This window comes from Siniperca chuatsi, linkage group LG13 (assembly GCF_020085105.1).
Source record: "Siniperca chuatsi isolate FFG_IHB_CAS linkage group LG13, ASM2008510v1, whole genome shotgun sequence".
Lineage (NCBI taxonomy): Eukaryota > Metazoa > Chordata > Actinopteri > Centrarchiformes > Sinipercidae > Siniperca > Siniperca chuatsi.
In genome coordinates, this window is record NC_058054.1 from 21,221,087 (window position 1) to 21,239,266 (window position 18,180).

Consider the following 18,180-nt stretch of genomic DNA (forward strand, 5'->3'; position numbering starts at 1 on the left):
GCATCACAGTTGGAGGCTACCCTGATGTTTCGCTCTAATCAGCCATCAAGTGTCATATCCAGAAGGCTTCACTCAGGCTTGTATCTGGCCTCTACTTTGGGTTTATACAAAACAAGACAAGCGACTGAAGAAGCAGCTCCTCAGAGAGACAACATTGGCACTGCTTGTGTGTGTTCGCGATCTGTGTGAGATCTTGACCTTGCGATGCCATTGTAATGAGAGGCAGTCGAATATTTCACTTATCATTAGCGGCATGATTAGCTGCCAATGGGCTGTGCCTGGCATGGTTTAATCCTCCCAGTCTCCAGAGTGCGATAACATATGAGATGACAACAGTTTCACACCCAGTTTCACACCTCCCGTGGTTCCATACGTCGCACCAGCCTAATCACTCATGAGAGATTAATGAGAGACGTTCAGGTGTGGTGGGAGATTCACTAATTACACCCGCACATAGTGTATAGTTGTCAGGGGAATAGATAGAGGTGTGTGGGGGGGGGGGTCTTTTAAAGTACAGTTTTACGAGATACCTGTGACTTCAGTGGGAGAAGTTGAGCTACAACAAAGGCGCCCTCAAGAGAAAAAAATAAATAGTTAAAAGTACTTTGTGGAAATGATGATATAGTACAGCTGCAAAAACAAAATCACATCACTGCAAAATACCACTAATTGGGATGTTAACAGGAGTTGTAGTGTAATTTATTTTTAAAAAAGAATTCTTTCTGTGCTTTGAATAGCTCCTACAGCTGCCTGCAAGAAACTAGTAGAGTCATGAAAGCAAGCTAAATAGCCCATCTGCGTTTTGCTTTTGTGTGTAATGTCAGTCACTCCTATATTTTCTTTCAGGCATATTTCTGCCAGATGCAGCAGTCTGATAGGAAACCCAAACCAAGTGTCTTCATAGCGAAAGAAAAGATGTTTCATAGAAAAGAGATTTGTAACATCTGAATTGTGTACCACCATGACAAATTAATAACCAAAGATCATCACTTTTTTTCTCTTACACACATACAAGTTTAGCCTGTTCCCTTAAGGACTGTATGTAAATTATTGGGGTGGGACGGGCGGCTGAATCTTCAATGCTTCACTCTTTAAAGGAGCAAGACCCTCAGCAGCTTTATTTTCAATGGACCCTTGACTTAAAAAAATGCAACATCCTCCCCTCTAATGTCATAAAATAATGTACCAGTGTTGAAATGTTACAATTTGTTTAATCATAAAAACTTAGAGCGGACATAATCGATATTTTCACAATAATAATGTACCGAATGACAATGTGATAACAATGTGACAATGTGAAAGAGGTCGCTGGTAGTGATGAACCTACAGAGAATCATCACCTGAATCTGCTGCTCCTCTCGGCTTTGCTGTTTGGCTCTCAGGACTGCAACTTTGCTGTTTTGGTTCACTCTCACCACTATCATAGTGTCATTTTTGGCAGCAACAAGCTGGTGTTTTGGGCAAAAAAGCTCTACAAACCCACACTACCTGCTCAGCACCAAACAGCAGACAGTTAGCGATTAGCTGGTGAACATAATGGCGCGTTTAGCCAATAAAGAGCCAGATGTTTCTCTCAGGAATTGGTAGAAACACAGAACACAGAAAAACAGAGCGAAAAAAGAGTGAATATTGGACTTACATGTGCCAGGTAGCCACAAACACGGCTCCAAATGAATGCTAATGTAGCTCCGTAACTGCTGGATGTGTAAAAAAGAAACTATTTGCTAACAAGTTTGCCAAATCAAGTTAAAATATTGTGTTTGCAACTTGTTTCCACTGCCTAAATTGCAAATTAGATGTATTAGAACATAGAATAATGTGTTTACCAAAGTCCTGTTTACCAAACATGCCAGCCACTCTATTTTTGAACCAATAGCCACTATCAGAACAGTTATTACCACTGTCAGTGACTAAATTAACCGGACACTGGCTGCAGCTCTGTGCAGCTTAAGGGAAGGCTGAACTAAAATATAAATCTGGGGAGATAAAAATTACATAACCTTTCAATTTTTTTGGACCCCCCTCTCCCTCTGACCTAATAATTTCCATACAGTCCCTTAGTCAGATCAAAATGAGAATGAGAAACTAAAAGCTAAAGTTTGACTTTAGGTAATCCAAATTATCTCACGCTGCTTTTTCATTTACATAAAGTGAAACTACTCAACCCAACATTGTGTGTGTGTATGTGTGTGTGTGTGTGTGTGAGTGGTGTTTCACATCATGACAACATTGATAAGACAGTGGTGACAGTAAGTAGAAAAACAAAAAGGTTCCTGATTTGAAATGGCTGTTCGGTGCTTGCCTTCAGCTTCATTAATGCTGTCTCGCAGACTGCAGGTAATGTTTTTGTGCTCAGCAGTTTTGATCATGACAACTTTTATCTCAGCAACACTGGATCGTTGTTGTGTTTGATTGTCATATTGCCTTTCCACAATGCTGCTGAATCTAATTTGTGTCTTTTATGACATGAATACAGTCAGAACAACAAACAGTGAAACAGTTATTTACAGTCGAGTTTCATAAAGAGGCTGCTAGCGTATCTTAATTATATCCATGACCCATGTGCAATTAAAGAGGACACCTTTTGGTTATTTATTTAGTTCAAAGAGAACACATAGAGAGAAAAAAAACCCTAATTGTCTCATTAATTACTCTCCGCATGAAATAATGACCAGACCAAGGTATCCACAGTTCTTTTGTAACTCACAAAAGAAGGCAGGGGTGGGGGTGGCAGCAAAATAAAACATGCTTCAACCTCTTTTCACAAATAGGCATTATGTTGGAAGAGAGGGAGACAAAGAAAAAGAGGGCAGAGGAGAACAGGAGTGGGAGGGAGAGAAAAAAAGGGGGTAAAAATGGAATTGAAAGAGTAAAAAAAAAGGCTGTAGAGATTAAAAATGATAAATACGGAGCAAATCAAAAAGAGAGGAAAGAGAGACAGAATGAGAAAAGATTGGCTGCGAGCGACATGGTGTTTGTCCAGGCCTTCTGGAGCCTGCCCAGTTCTCTCTCCCACCGAACGTGGTAAATAGCCTGTTTTAACACACTGTTCAGACGCTGAGACACAGCACAACAACAAACCAAATCAACAGTGAATTAAAGACTCCTCGGGGAAGCCACAGAGGAACATCAGAGGAGGTGTTTTGGAGAGCCAGATCCACCAATTAACTGTTCTGAGAGAGGTCCAGGAGTCTCACACCGGCTATGTTTCCAGACCCATCTCTATGCGGTGGGTGGAATTAGATGAATAAAATAGGAAATGTAGCCTATCTTGTTTTCATGCTATTGTTTACTGTCACCATAGGGAGCTAGTGACACTTTATTAGCCTGAATATGTCTGTTAAAGAGGCAGAAGCAGCTTATGAAATGCAAACTTTCAAAATAAACCCCATTAATATTTTCATCTCGAGACCTCTGCTGTGCAAGCGCGAGTGTATTTGTTCATTTATGTCATGTCTCAGACTTGAAGAGACCACCCCCCTCACACACACACACACACACACACTCCCTCCTCGCTCTTCTTCCATCTAAATTGGGCCCAGTTATCCTGCAGCTGAGCTGGTAAAAAAAGATAATGCAGGAGCACTTCAGAGGGCAGCTCCTCACTGCCCTCTGCGTAGCTGTGCCCGGCCATGCTGGAGCCACGCCTAACTGAGTGTACAGCTCCAAGGCCTTTACTGACATAAATCTGCACGGCAAAGCAACTGTGTGGCAACGCTTATTTAGTTTACCAGTTGTAGCCGCTGAACCCGAAGCAAAGAGGCCTCTCTTTCCCTCAGAAAGTAAATGAAAGCGCCTGAAATGCCCAAACTGAATTTTTTTTGGTATGTATTTTCTTCCCCCCGCCTCCCCGCTCGCACACTTGACTGTTCCATCATCAGAGGCCCTCCATCTTGTCAGAATGAGGTAAACTAATGGGCCGTGGCTGAACAGCCTGAGCTCAGAGGCTATCAGAAGAGGAAAGGAGAGGTTCTTCTCCTCTTTGGCTACAGTATTTCAGTTTTACCTCTGATAAATCCTTGCAGAAATCAAAAAGGATGGTTGTGTTTTAGTATGATGTTTCACATTTCTTCTGCTTCCAAAGAAAGCTTGGTAATTCACTCAGTTAAATCACCGATTGTCATTAGGCTGTACTTTCTAGCCCTGATGCTCCTAACATCCTAAGGTTTTTAGCCATGCTAGCAATCTGGCTCTATGGATGACCACCACTTTGGCTCAGACTGAAATATCTCAACAACTATTGGATGAATTGCCATGAAATTTTGTACAGACATTCATGCTTTCCAGATGATTAATCCATGCTGACTTTGGTAGTCCTCTAACTTTTCCTCCAGTGCCACCGTGAGGTTGACATTTGTGGTTTTACGTGAAATGTCTTAACAACTGTTGGATGTGCCATAAAATTTGGTAGGCTACTCACATTCATGTCTCCCTCAGGATGAATTGTAATCACTGTGTTGACCACTTAAGTGTTCATCTAGCGCCATCATTAGGTGAGAATTTCAATGTGTGCAATAAGTTTGTTTATAACTAAATACTTGCAAAACTATTAGCATTCCCATCAGCCAGGACTGTACTTTGTGTTTAGTGCTAAATAGCAAACACTAGCATGCTAACACTCTAAACTAAGATGGCGAACATGGTAAGCATTATACCTGCTTAACATCAGCATGTTAGCATTGTCAGCATGCTCACATTAGCATGTTCATTTTAGCATTTAGCTCAAAGTACCGTTGTGCCTAAGTACAGCCTCACAGAGCAGCTAGCATGGTAGACTCTTAGTCTTGTTACTGTACATATTTTTCTGTCTCCATTACCTTGCCATGATTGTGTGTATATAGATGACTGTATTAATAGATTGCAGCGTTACCCTAAACACCCATACGCCAGTCAACCACTCACTAGTCAGGAATCTAATTAGTCCAACAAAAGCTAATTATCCTTATCTTAGATTCAAGGGCTATCAGCCACTTGTAAGGCCACATGAGATGACCTTATTGTTGATTGTGAGGCTGCGATAAGAGCTGGTGTAGAATAGAATAAAACGTCCAGCCCTGGAACAATATAACATTTCACAACAGTATAGATTAAAGGCTTTAGGTATGGAGAGAATAAAGCAGTAGTTCGCTGCCATAGGTGACACAAGGTAACACAGCAGGAATATTCAGAGGAGCTTTGCTCGGCCAGGTTGTGACAGTCGTGTCCCACTCCATAAGCTGGGGGGCATTTTGTAACAAAGATGACCAGCGCGAGGTGCCAAAGCCGGTCTGTCGAACAAACGTTCCACCAGCCCCGGGCCATGCCAGCCTTGGCCAGGAAGAGACAGAGACGGTCCGGGGGACGGGGGGCCTCCCCGCTCCTCAGCAGTCACATGCAAGCTGGAGAACACAGACTGCGCCTTCCGTCGGGACCACAGTGAATGGAGGTGTAATTGGCCATATCCAGTGATAGATGGCTGTTCAACCTTTGTTACTCTTCGGTGGCAAGATGCATGGAGGCTTGTTTCACAATATGAGGTTGATTGTGCAGTCTATTAAACACCAGTCTCAGGAGGAAATGTTACTTACTGGAATGCTGGGGCTTAAAAAAATCTCAAGAACGATCTGACTTAAAAATGAGCGCGTGTTCAGTGATTGCCCATTATATTTCACAGAGGCGACTAGGAAGATAGAACTCGATATAATTGTTGGAAATTATAACCCTTTGTCTCTCTAAAACATAAATCAAAGATCTAAATTGTAGTTTTTATATTATTACAAACAAATTATCATGTCAAGAAAATCCCCCATTGCATTGCATGTGTATTAATTACAAAATTATGAAGAACTGAAAGCATTAACAACAATCTATATGTATTTTTTGATCATGAAGCCGATTTGCAATATGACTGGTGGAGTGTTTTGATTGACCTGTACTTCAACTCACTAAAGGCTATAGGCATCTCTCTGACAAACTGATAAAAACAACAAAGAAAGAATGGTTTCTCTTCGTGAAAAAGATTTGCGTCTCATCGCAATACACTGGAAAATCAATGGCTTGCATGATTGATGTTCTCAATGTTAAGGAAGAGAGAGATGCCATACATCAGGTTTTCTCACAGCATGGCTGTTTTTGTTCAATAATCCAGTCACAGGCTGAAGATTCTGACGCAAGCAGGAAACAAACATCTCAAGAGATGATTTGTGAAATGTAGGCAGACAGAGACAAAGACAGCGGCGGGTAGATGGAAGGAAATAAAGAAAAGCAAGCAGAAATGAAATTGACTTCCCTCAAGGAAGTTTTCCTTTGCACTTAAGAGAGGTAGTACTAAAATGAACAAATTAATAAATAAAGTGTGGCTTTTGTCAAGGGCTTCTGACATCCCCTAACAGTTGAGAGTAGCTGGAGAAACGAGTGATGCTCGTTAACTCTGACCCAAATCATAAGAGACACTGGGAGCTGTTAAAACACAGAGCAGATTGAGGAGTCTGGGTGACCTAGATAGCATTGGTTTTGACAAGCAGCCGTACTTCACATTAAATCGCTCTTCCGTCTAATACAATGAGGCATATCTCCCTCGTTGGTAATGAAAATTACATTCTGATAAGGTTCTTTGTGACATGGAAAATACCTCTTCCATCGCTGACACTCCAAGGCTCCTTCTGAGATGCACTTATGGGGAGATTGCCCCTTCGCCTGGACCTGGGTGACATTATCTGCCTCATAAGCACACATGAAGGGTGACACATAGTCTAGACAGCCATGCTCAAGGAGAACCAGTGGTGATGAGGCGACCGCAATGACTTGTTCAAGGAAATGAAATGTGTTAATTTTGGAATAATGGGAGGGTTGAAGGACTTGTCTGCAGGAGGAGAAGTAGGCAGATGTAGAGAGACTATTTCACAGATCAGTTTGTTTTATACATACATATAGTAATGCACAAATCTGTACGTTGAAAAAATGTCGCTCTGGAAGGTTTGCCGAACCCAAATAAAAAACAAACATATTCTCTCATTTACCTCTAGTGGTATCGAGCCATGTAGCCCTATTTGTGACCTCAGTACCCTGTATTTTGGCAGTGACCAGAGCAGTATGTGAAAATATTCTCTTTAAATGTTGATTTAGCACAAACATTTTATCATTCTGGGCAGACAAAAATACCTTTAAAGACACAGCCTGCTTGTGGATAAATGATACAGTAGTAACATTTAGATTTTTCTCCTAACCAAACCAAATTTAGTGGGGAGGTCACAACTACTAGCCATGCAGGTACTTTCAGTTTTATGTTCGCAGGTTTTGAGACATCCGTGTCTGAGATTTTTGCCACCACCACAATACAGTAGAGGTGAGTGGAATTCCATTTGGGGTGCTCAAAACATTGAAAAATGACGTTTAAAAAATTCAACAGCAACATCTCTATCCAGAGACAGTGTCCCAGTTACTCTGGATAATCCACAATCCTCACTGTGAACAGCTTTGTTAGGGACTATTTTTTCGATAGAAAGTAGTTCCAATGAAGACTGCACACATCAAGGTCTGTGGATTATCCAGATTTAACAGGGACACAATGTCTGGAAAGATATATTGCTCTTGAATTTTGTAAATGTCATCTTTAAATTACATGAGCAGCACAAATTAAATTTCAATTACCTCTATTATGTTATTGAGGTGGACGAGGGGTCTCAAGGTGTGTTCAAACTGAATGCCAAGCAAGTTGTAGCGATGACACAATTGCATTTAAAGTTAATTGAAAGACACAAGTGGTGATAAATCACTCTGTGCGGCACACATTTAGGCAAAGACACAACCATGTTCAACTGTTAAAAAAAATATGGACGATTTATGACTGTATAGGAAGAAATTAAAGAGAAAGAACTCGAGTTTGTGGTGAGTTCTGAGATCAGTCACAGTGCATGTTGCTAACATTTTAGCTGTTTTATCACTTTGAGTGAATAAAGAGGGAGTACAAAAAGTGCAGTGGTTAAATTCATGAATGGAAAATTAAGTTCAGTCTGAACACACCTTTAGAAAGCATTGTCTCAACCTGGGAAAACAAAAAGAGCTAAGAAAGAGGACGTGCTTTTTGTAATTTGGGTGACCAGTGAACAAGCCATGTCTTTAAATCTCTTCGCCTCTTCCTGAAACAGAAACAGTTTCAGGAAGAGGCGAACTGTTGAAAAAAGTAGCAAAATAAAATGACTTACATTGAAAATGACGCTCAGATCACACTCATATTCTTGCTCGCTCTCACCACACACACTCACAATGTCACACAATGTCAAACAGGATAATGTGTGCCCGGTGCTCGATGTGCAGCAGCTCTTTTCAGGCCAGGGTAGACTGAAGGCCTTTCTCCAACAATGGCCCATCACCATGCCAACAGAAGCGGTGCCAGCCGTGGTGCCAGCTTGGCACGGCCCCCGTGTTAGCAGTGGATGATTCAAGGGCATTAAAGCACAATGTGGGGGGTTCCAGTTTATAGACGGCTGTGCCAGGATTTCCACCACAGTTTACTCTGAAACAGCCTGTCATTCATCGCTCTCTGCTACTTCCCCTCCTCTCGTGCTGTTGGCCTGAGCTGGGAGCATTTACAATCCATCTTCTGACAATTTGCTTTACATGCACAGAAACACCGGTCATGCTTTAATGTTCTATATTTACTCACAAGCAGTACATTAAATGAGAGCGTCAAATATTTTGCCACAGGTCTCCTTCAAGGGTGGGCACTGAACAGCGTGCATCTGCTGTATTCTCATTAAGGATTGATGATCCAGAAGAGATAATAACATCTTTGTTGATTTGTTAAATTGGTGTCTGCCATTTTGTATGTTAAATTAATGCTGTAATGAGTGATCAAGGGGCATGTATTTGTCATTAAATTTTTTTAACCACTTAATATTAACTGTCATCCCTGTCGCCTCGCCTTGCAGTGCTCGGAGCAAGTGACTGTGATGGGCTGTCGGACTGCATCTGAAGTGCTCTACCAAAGAATAATATCCACTCCTGACCTACTCTGAAGAACAATATTTGATTCAATCAATGTTGCAGTCTCCCCTGGGGGGACTTACTCCCGAGTAATAGGTGGACCCTCAGAAAAGAGCAACAGTGGATCATGTGATGCTTGACCTTCACGGAGAGAACTCAGGTACACTCCAGAAGATGTCAAATCTGATCTGAAGCTGCTCTCAAGAGGATCACCCAGCTCATAATTCAATAATCTTTTCATGTGTTGCTTAGCAATACTCAAACACCATGGGCCAACAGTGACAGAGCATAGTTATCAATGCTGGATCTTCATTTATTGAAGAGTACCAGACATCTCATCATGGATTTGAATGAGATTTTCTCCACCAAAGAGCGACTGTAAGAAAGACTGGAGTGGGGGGAATTGGACATTGGGAGTTGGGAGGATTAGCTAGTGTGCTGCTAACCCATGGTGGATCTGCTGTGAGCAGGACAAGGGACTCAGCAGTGGAGGATGTCAGCGGAGGCCGAGCTCCAGCCGGGTGTCAAAACCAGCCAGCGAAGGGAGTCCAGGAGGATCAAAGGTACATGAGATTCTACTTACCAAACTCTCTCATCTCTGCTACAGTAATGCATTAATATAAAAATTTCTGTATTTCTGTAATGTAGATGCATGTAAAATATTGGGTTCATATGGTGTCTATAATTTTGTGGATTGAGAGACAAGTCTGAAAAATAATGTTGAGGGAAAAGTACTCAAAAGATGACCAGAAACATGTAGAAAGGGACAAAATGGGAAATTGGCAGTTTTTTCATGTTTGGCAGGCAGTGAACATAACCTTAAGTCATGTTTGGATGGAGCTAAATAACGCTGGACTACATGGAGAGAAGCTTCACTCAGTCAAGCCCGCCGAGAGGCTCCCTGTCTCATCCCAGGGATCCAGATGTAGTAACAGCTATTCCATGTAGCCCCAGGGTTTGGTAGCGCCATGATTTAGGTGTCTTGGACAGGGTAATTCACACCCTGTCGCTTTGATGAACAACATAAGTGATGTAATAGGACGAGGCATTCTCCGAACGTTCACTGGGAGATTGAAATGGGATTGAATTGGCTGAGAGGACGAAAGAAGAGGAGATAGAGAGGTAGAAAGAGTGAGATTCACAGGGAGGGGAAGGAAGTGAACAAGAAGAGGATGCTTTCTCGTTTGCCCTCCCTCCCTTCATCCTCTTTCCCCCTCATTTCTCCATCCATGAATAAAGCCACTCCAGCTAGTCCAGTAAATCTGGCTTCTGCGGGCTGGCTATAACGAGGCCGCGGGGCCAGGTCCTCTGTGGCTGTTTCACTGGTCCTGTCGGCTTGCTCAGATAAATGGCCAGACTGGAGGAGGGCCCATTGATTTGAGTTAAGTGGAGGGGGGAGAGCAGAACGAGGGGCTATCACATACGTGGCCATGCAGCTAATCGGAGGGGGCTATCACCACAGGCTATCATCCCCTGACTTTTACCATGTTAATCGCATGTGCTGCGGGGACCATTGCCACAATCAGCAAAGGTGCTTCTTAAATCCATATAAATGGAAATGGGGCAACATAAATGCATGCAGACTGTCAGGCAGCACAGCTAGTGGTGGTTGTGAGCAGGCTGGGGCCAGGTGAAGGACACTCCTGAGGATCAGGGTGATGACATGTATTTAGATAAAGCACTGTTTTTATTCATATGGGTGGGAAGCAACAGAAGAAATTGGTGGGATTTAAATGATAAGGTTCCCGTTATTTTATATTTTTCATCTTGTCAACAATCCCCATGAAAAGGCCAAAAACAACCATGTTTCTTAATACTTTCTGGCTCAAGACTAAGCCCATTCACTCATCGTGAAGGTATAAATCTTTTAAAAATGGCTCACAAATGTGTAGTTTCATTTTTCAAAAAGGCATAATAATTTCCTAAAATGGCAAGGAACTGTAGTTTTTAGCATACAGGAGTAAATAGTGCTGTATTTACAGGTGGATGTGGGATTAACTGAAAATCTACAGTGCCAATAGTGTTGTGAAGGAACATGTCCCCCAGTGTAACGGTGTTGTTCATGTAACAGTGTCAGGCAAGTAATTTGGAGTGGTATCGACTGAAGTCTTATCTTCACTGTAAGGTTGTCAGGCAACCAGACTCTATGAAATCAATGGCCTGGCCAAGAAATATTTCCAGCATACAACTCCCCATTATCATTTTTACATTTGGTTTGTGCACGAATTAAACAATTGGTGCTGTTTCGACATAGTCAGGCTAGCTGTTTCCTCCTGCTTTCAGTCTTCATGCTAATCTAAGAAAAAACACTCCAGGCTTTAGCTTCATATTTAGCACACAAATATAAGGGCGGCCTTCTCACCTAGCACTAGCCAAGAAAACTAATAAGCATGTTTGCTCACCCTAATCCTTTAATGCATGTGCTGCTTATATTTTGCATATCGCTTCGTAATTCACTTAAAGAAAGTATTTCAGAGGAAAATAGAACATTTAGGGGAATACTGGACACACTATCTTGTGTTTTGTTTTAGGGATGTCACTGCACTTGTCATTCCTTTCAAAACCATTTTGAAAAATCAAACCTCACTGCAGCAAACTCTGACTGCCATGGTAAAGCCAAAGCTCCCCTCTATCCATCAACAGAATTGCTTTACATGCGTGACTTTACTCGATCTCCATGGCAACTGTTGCTCTCCTACTGTAATCTGTGCACAAAAAAAATGATTCATTTCAAAAAGAGAGACAAGGAATGGAGGACAGAGAGACATTGAGAGAGAGAGAGGGGGGAGAAGGATGTAGACGCAGCAAACAGACATAGAAAGAGGCAGAGAGGCAAACAGCACTTTAAATCACCAGTCACCTCTCATACTGAACGCATGACATTGGAAAGATTGTAAGAGGCAGTGCAAATACTATCCATTTCACCCTATTCAAACACTATATCCCACATTTGACCACATCATTTGCTGGTACACTTATCCAACCGTTCATCACACTGCTTCACCATGAATGTGATAACAGCATTGTGGAGCCCCTACCTGACGAATGATCGCGCCCATCACCACCCAGCACACATCAGTACCTGCATGTAACTCTGCAGTGATTCAATAGTCTATCCACTGCATTGATGATGTTCACAATACCCCTCATTAACTCTGTAACTGCTTTAATGATCAGCCATTAAACCAAAACCTCAATCTTGTGTTTAATGCCAAAGATTGAGTAGAGGAATTTTGACATCAGTGTGGGTTGGAAGAGTGAACACGTGCTGCTGTTTGTAAATGTGTATCTGTGTGTTTTCTGAGGCTTATGAAAGTTATTTTGTGCACATGGGGGAGGCAGATGGCGAGGACAGATTTGCCTTCCTCAGACATCCATTCACTTTACTGCTGCTTAAAGTCATCAGCCCCCTGCACTGATAGGACGTACCTAGTATTTTCACTACAAATGTCCTTTGCAGAGACGCACAAAATAATGGTTAACATTAAACACTGCATGGAGGTGAACGCATGGCTCAGTAGGCATCGCCATACACGCTCATTAAAGCTCAATGGATGGCGTGTGTGGCCTCCTAGCAGACAGGAAGAGACAGGCAGACACAGATACACACTCAGAAAGGTTCAAAGGTTAAGCTGCCTCGATGCCCGGATCCCCAACAAAAAGTTTCTTGTTGCCAAGTCCTTATATCTGGAGGGGCACTTCTGACTCTCCATCTGTTGCCATCTGTCCCTTCACTGTCCCCATTCTAGTGTGGCAAGGAGGAGGATGCAACACTGTGATCAGAGACAAGCCCTGAAACAGTATGGAGCAGGGCGAACAGTAATTGTTCTCTCCATGGTCCTGGTGCAGGGCCTGTGTGTCCGGTGGCTGTTAAATCTCAGCTCCATTTTTGAAGATTTGGTGATTTTATGGCATTTAAGTGTGTATTAGATTGTTGGAAAATGAGGGCAACACGAAATATTGGGGGGAGAGAGATGTGAAACAAAGGTCCCAGGCTGGATTCTAACCCTGGACGCATGCATCTCAGACCACCAGGACTCCCAAATGGCAGGCATGTTGTCCCATGTGTAGGATACACTTAGACGCAGACTAACAGTAGACAATGCTTAAGGCAGCCCTCTGTCAGACAAATAATGAGGATCAGGCTTATGGGCCAGAAATATTGTGAGGACCATTCAACCTTGGGTAATTGTAAATCCAGAAAGCCAGAGGAATATGTGTCACCCACCCTCACACACACACACACCTTCTCCCGCTCTCTTCTCCTTTCTTACAGTGTGTAACAACATGAAACAGCATGCCCCGCGGCTCTTTAGTTTTCAAATACAACGCACTCGCTTGTCTTGATCTGAACCCAGAGCACGTAGAGTATGAGTTATGCCACTGTGTCAAGACTCTCATTCGGTATGCAAGGCCTACTTTTTTTGAGGATCTGTGCATAAACCTCTAAATCTCTCCTGAAGTGTCATTAGGGGAAATGGCACACTGTATGTAAAGAAACAAATGGCACAGAACATCTGGTTAAAGCTCATCTGAGAGAGCTGCACTGAATTGGACCGATCGTGTTTAAAATGCAACTGGAGCAGCATGCATTTTACATTACATTACAGAGTGTATGAGTCAGTAAAATCAGGATGGAGTACCTAGTACTGTATGAATAGACTACAGTCACTATATAAGTGATGGTTTTAATTAGGTACAGCAATGATTATCATAGTCCACCCACCCTCTCTTGCATCTGTACTGCAGGGTTTAACCAACAGCACATAAATAGCAATGTCTACAGTTTGTCTTTTTTGTGAGTTTGCCATCAACGTGGGAATGTCAGTTTCTCTACATGGCATCTGGTTAATGTTCAGAGGTGCACAGTGGATGTATATAAGACTCATTATCCTCTGGCAGAGAAACAAGTCTGAATTAGACCCAGATTTGACATTCACTTGCTTAGAGAGTTTAATGACTTTCGCATCGTCAAGCCCTCCCCCCCTTTAGAGAATTGTGCCCTCATGAATTAGTGAGAGGGTGTGCATAGCCAAGACAAGTGCTTGCATTTGAACTAAGACATTTTTTTCTCCGTTTCAACAAGCCATTTAATTTGCTCTTTTTCTATTCTAAATTTCAAATTTCCTTGGAAATTGCAGGGATGGAAGAAGAAATTCCATTTGTGTTAGGGTAGCTGTAGTTTGGATATCATGTGTTTCTGGGTGGAATAAGGTCCTTTTGGTGTAATATGGTCTTTGAGTGCAGCCTGAGAGTCTTTGTTAGGGATGTTAAACCTTGTCCTCTTCTCGCACACAGCTTAGCCAGCCACTTAAATGTGCCATTACTGTGCGGGCTCATGACCTAGAATTGAGTGAGCAAGGGGCCTGGAAACTGTTAAATTCTCAAAGGTGCCGGTGACCTTGATTTTGAAATCCAGCTATCTCTTTGTGTAAATGTGGTGGAACTCAGTGTTTTGCTGCTGACAAACCCCGCTCCGGTTATGAGGAGAAGGTTTATACATTGTAGACGCTCAAGGCTCGCGCCCTCATAATCAAAACAGTACGACGGCAGACAGCGCAGAGACAAAATGAGAAAGGTGTCAGTGTCAAGGTGGTGTCATGGCAGCTGCAGAGATTGACAGACAGAATAATCAGCAACACGGATGGAAGGAAGAAGGGAGGGGTTGACATTATAAAGCCAGAGGCCATCCAGACACACATTTGCAAATGCCCCCCTGTCTCACACCACCATCCCACCACCCAACATTCATCACCCAGGGAGGGCCTGGTGGATTGTGGGTGAGCGCTGGACCGTGATGATTCCCCTCAATAGCAGCGACTCAAGCTGGTTTGTCACCACCAATAGCACCCATGGGAACTGTGGGCGTGGGTGAAGCATAGATATAAGCACCCCCACTCAGCCACCCCGTAACCTTCCACCCGAGCTTTCTGTGTGGATGCCCCACAATGCCCTGCAATAGGTGAGGGTAAAGTGTTCTTAATGTTCTAGTTGTTTTCTCATTTGGTCCACTGGCTTTATCCAACTTCATGTTCAATTTTCTTTCAATCTTTTCTCGCTGCTGCTAATTTGCTATTCATTCGGCATTTCCTATTCCATAAATATTTATACCGGAGCAGCCGGCTTAAACACACACACACACACACACACACACACACTCAAACAAACACACACAAAGTTGCCTCTATACCTCAAGCAGGGCACAATGCTAAAGTTGTAGGATTCAGTTGAGCTCACATCCTTGTTTCCTGTAATCACTCGCTTTTATTTTCTGCGCCTTATTGCTTGTCCTCTCTCATTTTTTCTCTTTCTCTCCCGCCGCAGGTCAGGACCGCACTGAGGCGGGGCTTATTAAGCGTTTCCGTGGAGATGGCGTGCGCTACAAGGCCAAGCTGATCGGGATTGATGAGGTGACAGCGGCGCGTGGGGACAAGCTGTGCCAGGACTCCATGATGAAGCTGAAGGTGCAGACTTGTGTGTGTGTGTGTGTGTGTGTGTGTGTCTGGGGACATCATTGAGCCTCTTCACTTATCTCAGTCAGATTTGGAAAAGGCATGCTCGGGCCTTCCTGTATTGTCTGTTGAATGAGTCATGGGAGCTGTCTTGTCCTTTATATGACTCACTGAAGCGCTGTAAAGAACTGACCAGATGGAACAAATAAAAGTCCAACCGTATTATTCTGCAGCACTTTGTCATGTAGAAAAAGCTACTGTAAGGTTGGTTTTATATCTTTTGCAAAATGGTAGCAGCTTTATTTTCCCTCTAATAGGCTGCCATATTTTTAGCATAGCTCAAAGCTCTCTGCATTTATTCATACAGATTTTTTGACCTTGGAGGCAAACTGGTTTCCTATTCTGAGAACCTTAAAGCAGTATGTCACTTAAGAAGGAAATTTTCACTTTTTAACATGTGACTGCAAGAACACTAACACCTCCCCCACCTCACCACCAATTTGTCTGCCTCTTGTATGTCTTCTCATGTCAGTCACAGCCTTCTATTTTTACAACATGATGTTATACTTGTAGCACATATGCAAACTGTAATAATGTGACCCAGATAATATTTTAGCCAGTGTGTTCTTTACAAGTAAATTAGGTCAAATTCAGCCCTACAGTAAGTGGCAAAGTCGGTTGTGGATGAAAGGCTTGAGTATAGCTGAACTTATTTTGAAGTATGTGTAATAAAATACACTGTAAATTCACTGTTCCCTAACCCCCGCTCCCCTTATTGTTGCTACGTCGGTCAAGCTTTCCGTTCTCGCACATGTGCAGTTTACAGTGATAACAGGGGTAGTTTTACTGCTTGAAAGTCTGAGTAATTTTCAAAACAATGGGTCGTTGATATCAGACAGAGGTAAACAAAAGCAGGCTTCTCATTTCTAGCCGGCGACCGTCGATTTTGACGGCTGAAATGATGACTGATGGCTGTGTAGAGCTAGTTACTCCTAATATTATAAATATGATAGGGAAATTGTAAGATAACCCTGATTGGCTGCTTAGCTTATATACTTGAACATGCAATGATTTATGCTTGATTGTTCGTATTTTCTGGCTAGGGTTGCTGGAGTGTATTCCCAAATCTAATAGAGCAGGACTGAGGCGCTTACGTTAGCCTACGCTGACATAGTAGCATCCTGGACCAGTGGGTAAATACTAAACAGTGGATGTGCTAACCGTGAACAGGACGGTTTTTTAACATAACCTGTAAGCCCACAAAATAATGTAGTTTGAAATGCCCCTGGCCTTGGAAGTAACGCTGAGTTAGGTTACTATTAAGCTAGGTAGGCAGACATGCTAAACTTTGCAGCTTATGTTAGGGCAGATAAACACGCAGTTTAAGAAATCCCTTTCACCTTAACTGTTGTATTATTGGTTTTGAAGAGGGAAAAAAAAATAAACCATCATCCACACTTTTTAAAGAGCCCTATGCACACCGCTTCAACATGTGGAGAAATGTCTAGTTACGGTTGCTGTTCAGGGGAGAGGGTTTAGCGAATGGTCAGTCATCAATATAAATGACATATTACTCAGAAGTACCATACTTCCTCTTCTCAAAAGTTTATTCTGTATCCTCTCAAATGCCAGCTGTGTTTACTGGCTCCAAAGTAAAAGGCAGGAAATACTTATCACTCTCTTTGTTGGGAAAAAAGCAGCACATAAGCGTCTTTGCAGTAGGTGGCTACGGGATAAATCCTTCTCCAAAAGAGGACGTATATGCATGGCTTTTTAAGTATCTTCTCACAGACTTTGCTGGAGCTTTAATGTGTGGGAAGCCGCTCGAGAAGAGCGGTATAGCCAGAAGGCAAAGCCTCTCATCACCCGTATCCATTCCAAGTGATATGTCCAATAAAACAACTTTTTCCCTGCCTCAATCTGACATTTCAGCAGTGCCCACCATATGACTCCAGTAGTCACCAGCCACCAGCCAGTTACAGTCAATGGAGCAGTCGATACAGACCTGCTATTATCTGGACAGGGGATAGAGGAGGGGATGGGGTCTCTATTGAGCTGCCTCTCGCTTCCTTGAGGACTAATCCACAAAATGGAGAAGCCGATGGCTGATTGACAACATCCATTGACTGTCCGCCCGCCCGCCTCTTTCTTACTTACTTCATCTCTTCCTTATCCCTGTTGCTTGTTCTGCTCTTTATCTTGCTCTCTTTAAACTCCTTTTATCCCTTCAGCTCCTCCTTTTCTCATATGAATATACATGTATGTATGTAAAGATGGATGGGCATTTTTTTCTTCGACATCTCCCTGTAGAAGCAGAGCTTGATGGTGATTAATGCAACCCATAATGGCTTGGGTTTTAAATATTAGATATTAGCTTTAAAAGAAAAAATCTGAGGTGGAGGGTAACTGATGTACAGAAGAGGTGGACTACTCGTCAGCGTTACTGGGCCTGCAGTTTTGTCAGACGTATTCAGCACAGCAGGCAGGTCTTTCTTCTCCTCTTATCTCCTCTTCTCTTTTCCCTTCTTCTCTCTTCTCTTCTCCCGCAGGCTTTGTGCTATGAAAGACATGTCAAGCACACGCATCGCGTCAAATGGAACACAGTGGAAATGTTAATTGTTTTCTTTTTTAGAGTTGAGAATATAAAGAAAAAAGGTGCTGCTGAGATCCATGAGAAAAACGAACTTCAAAGACTGGATGGGTTGTTCAGTCAGCACTATGTGAGTTGTCGGAGCGAGCTGGTCGGTCAGCAGCGCGATTCATT

General features: G+C 42.7%; 1 protein-coding gene across 1 annotated transcript in view; it reads left to right on the forward strand.

Annotated features, from left to right (window-relative positions):
- The window catches only part of LOC122886710 (complement component C8 beta chain-like), a 53,053-nt gene that overhangs the window by 10,046 nt on the left and 24,827 nt on the right, over positions 1-18,180 (forward strand). Inside the window, exons 2-3 of the mRNA XM_044219237.1 lie at positions 8,910-9,527; positions 15,289-15,428. Of these exons, the coding sequence (XP_044075172.1) occupies positions 9,458-9,527; positions 15,289-15,428 (210 nt within the window). The 5' untranslated portion in view covers positions 8,910-9,457. The remainder of the gene's footprint in view (positions 1-8,909; positions 9,528-15,288; positions 15,429-18,180) is intronic.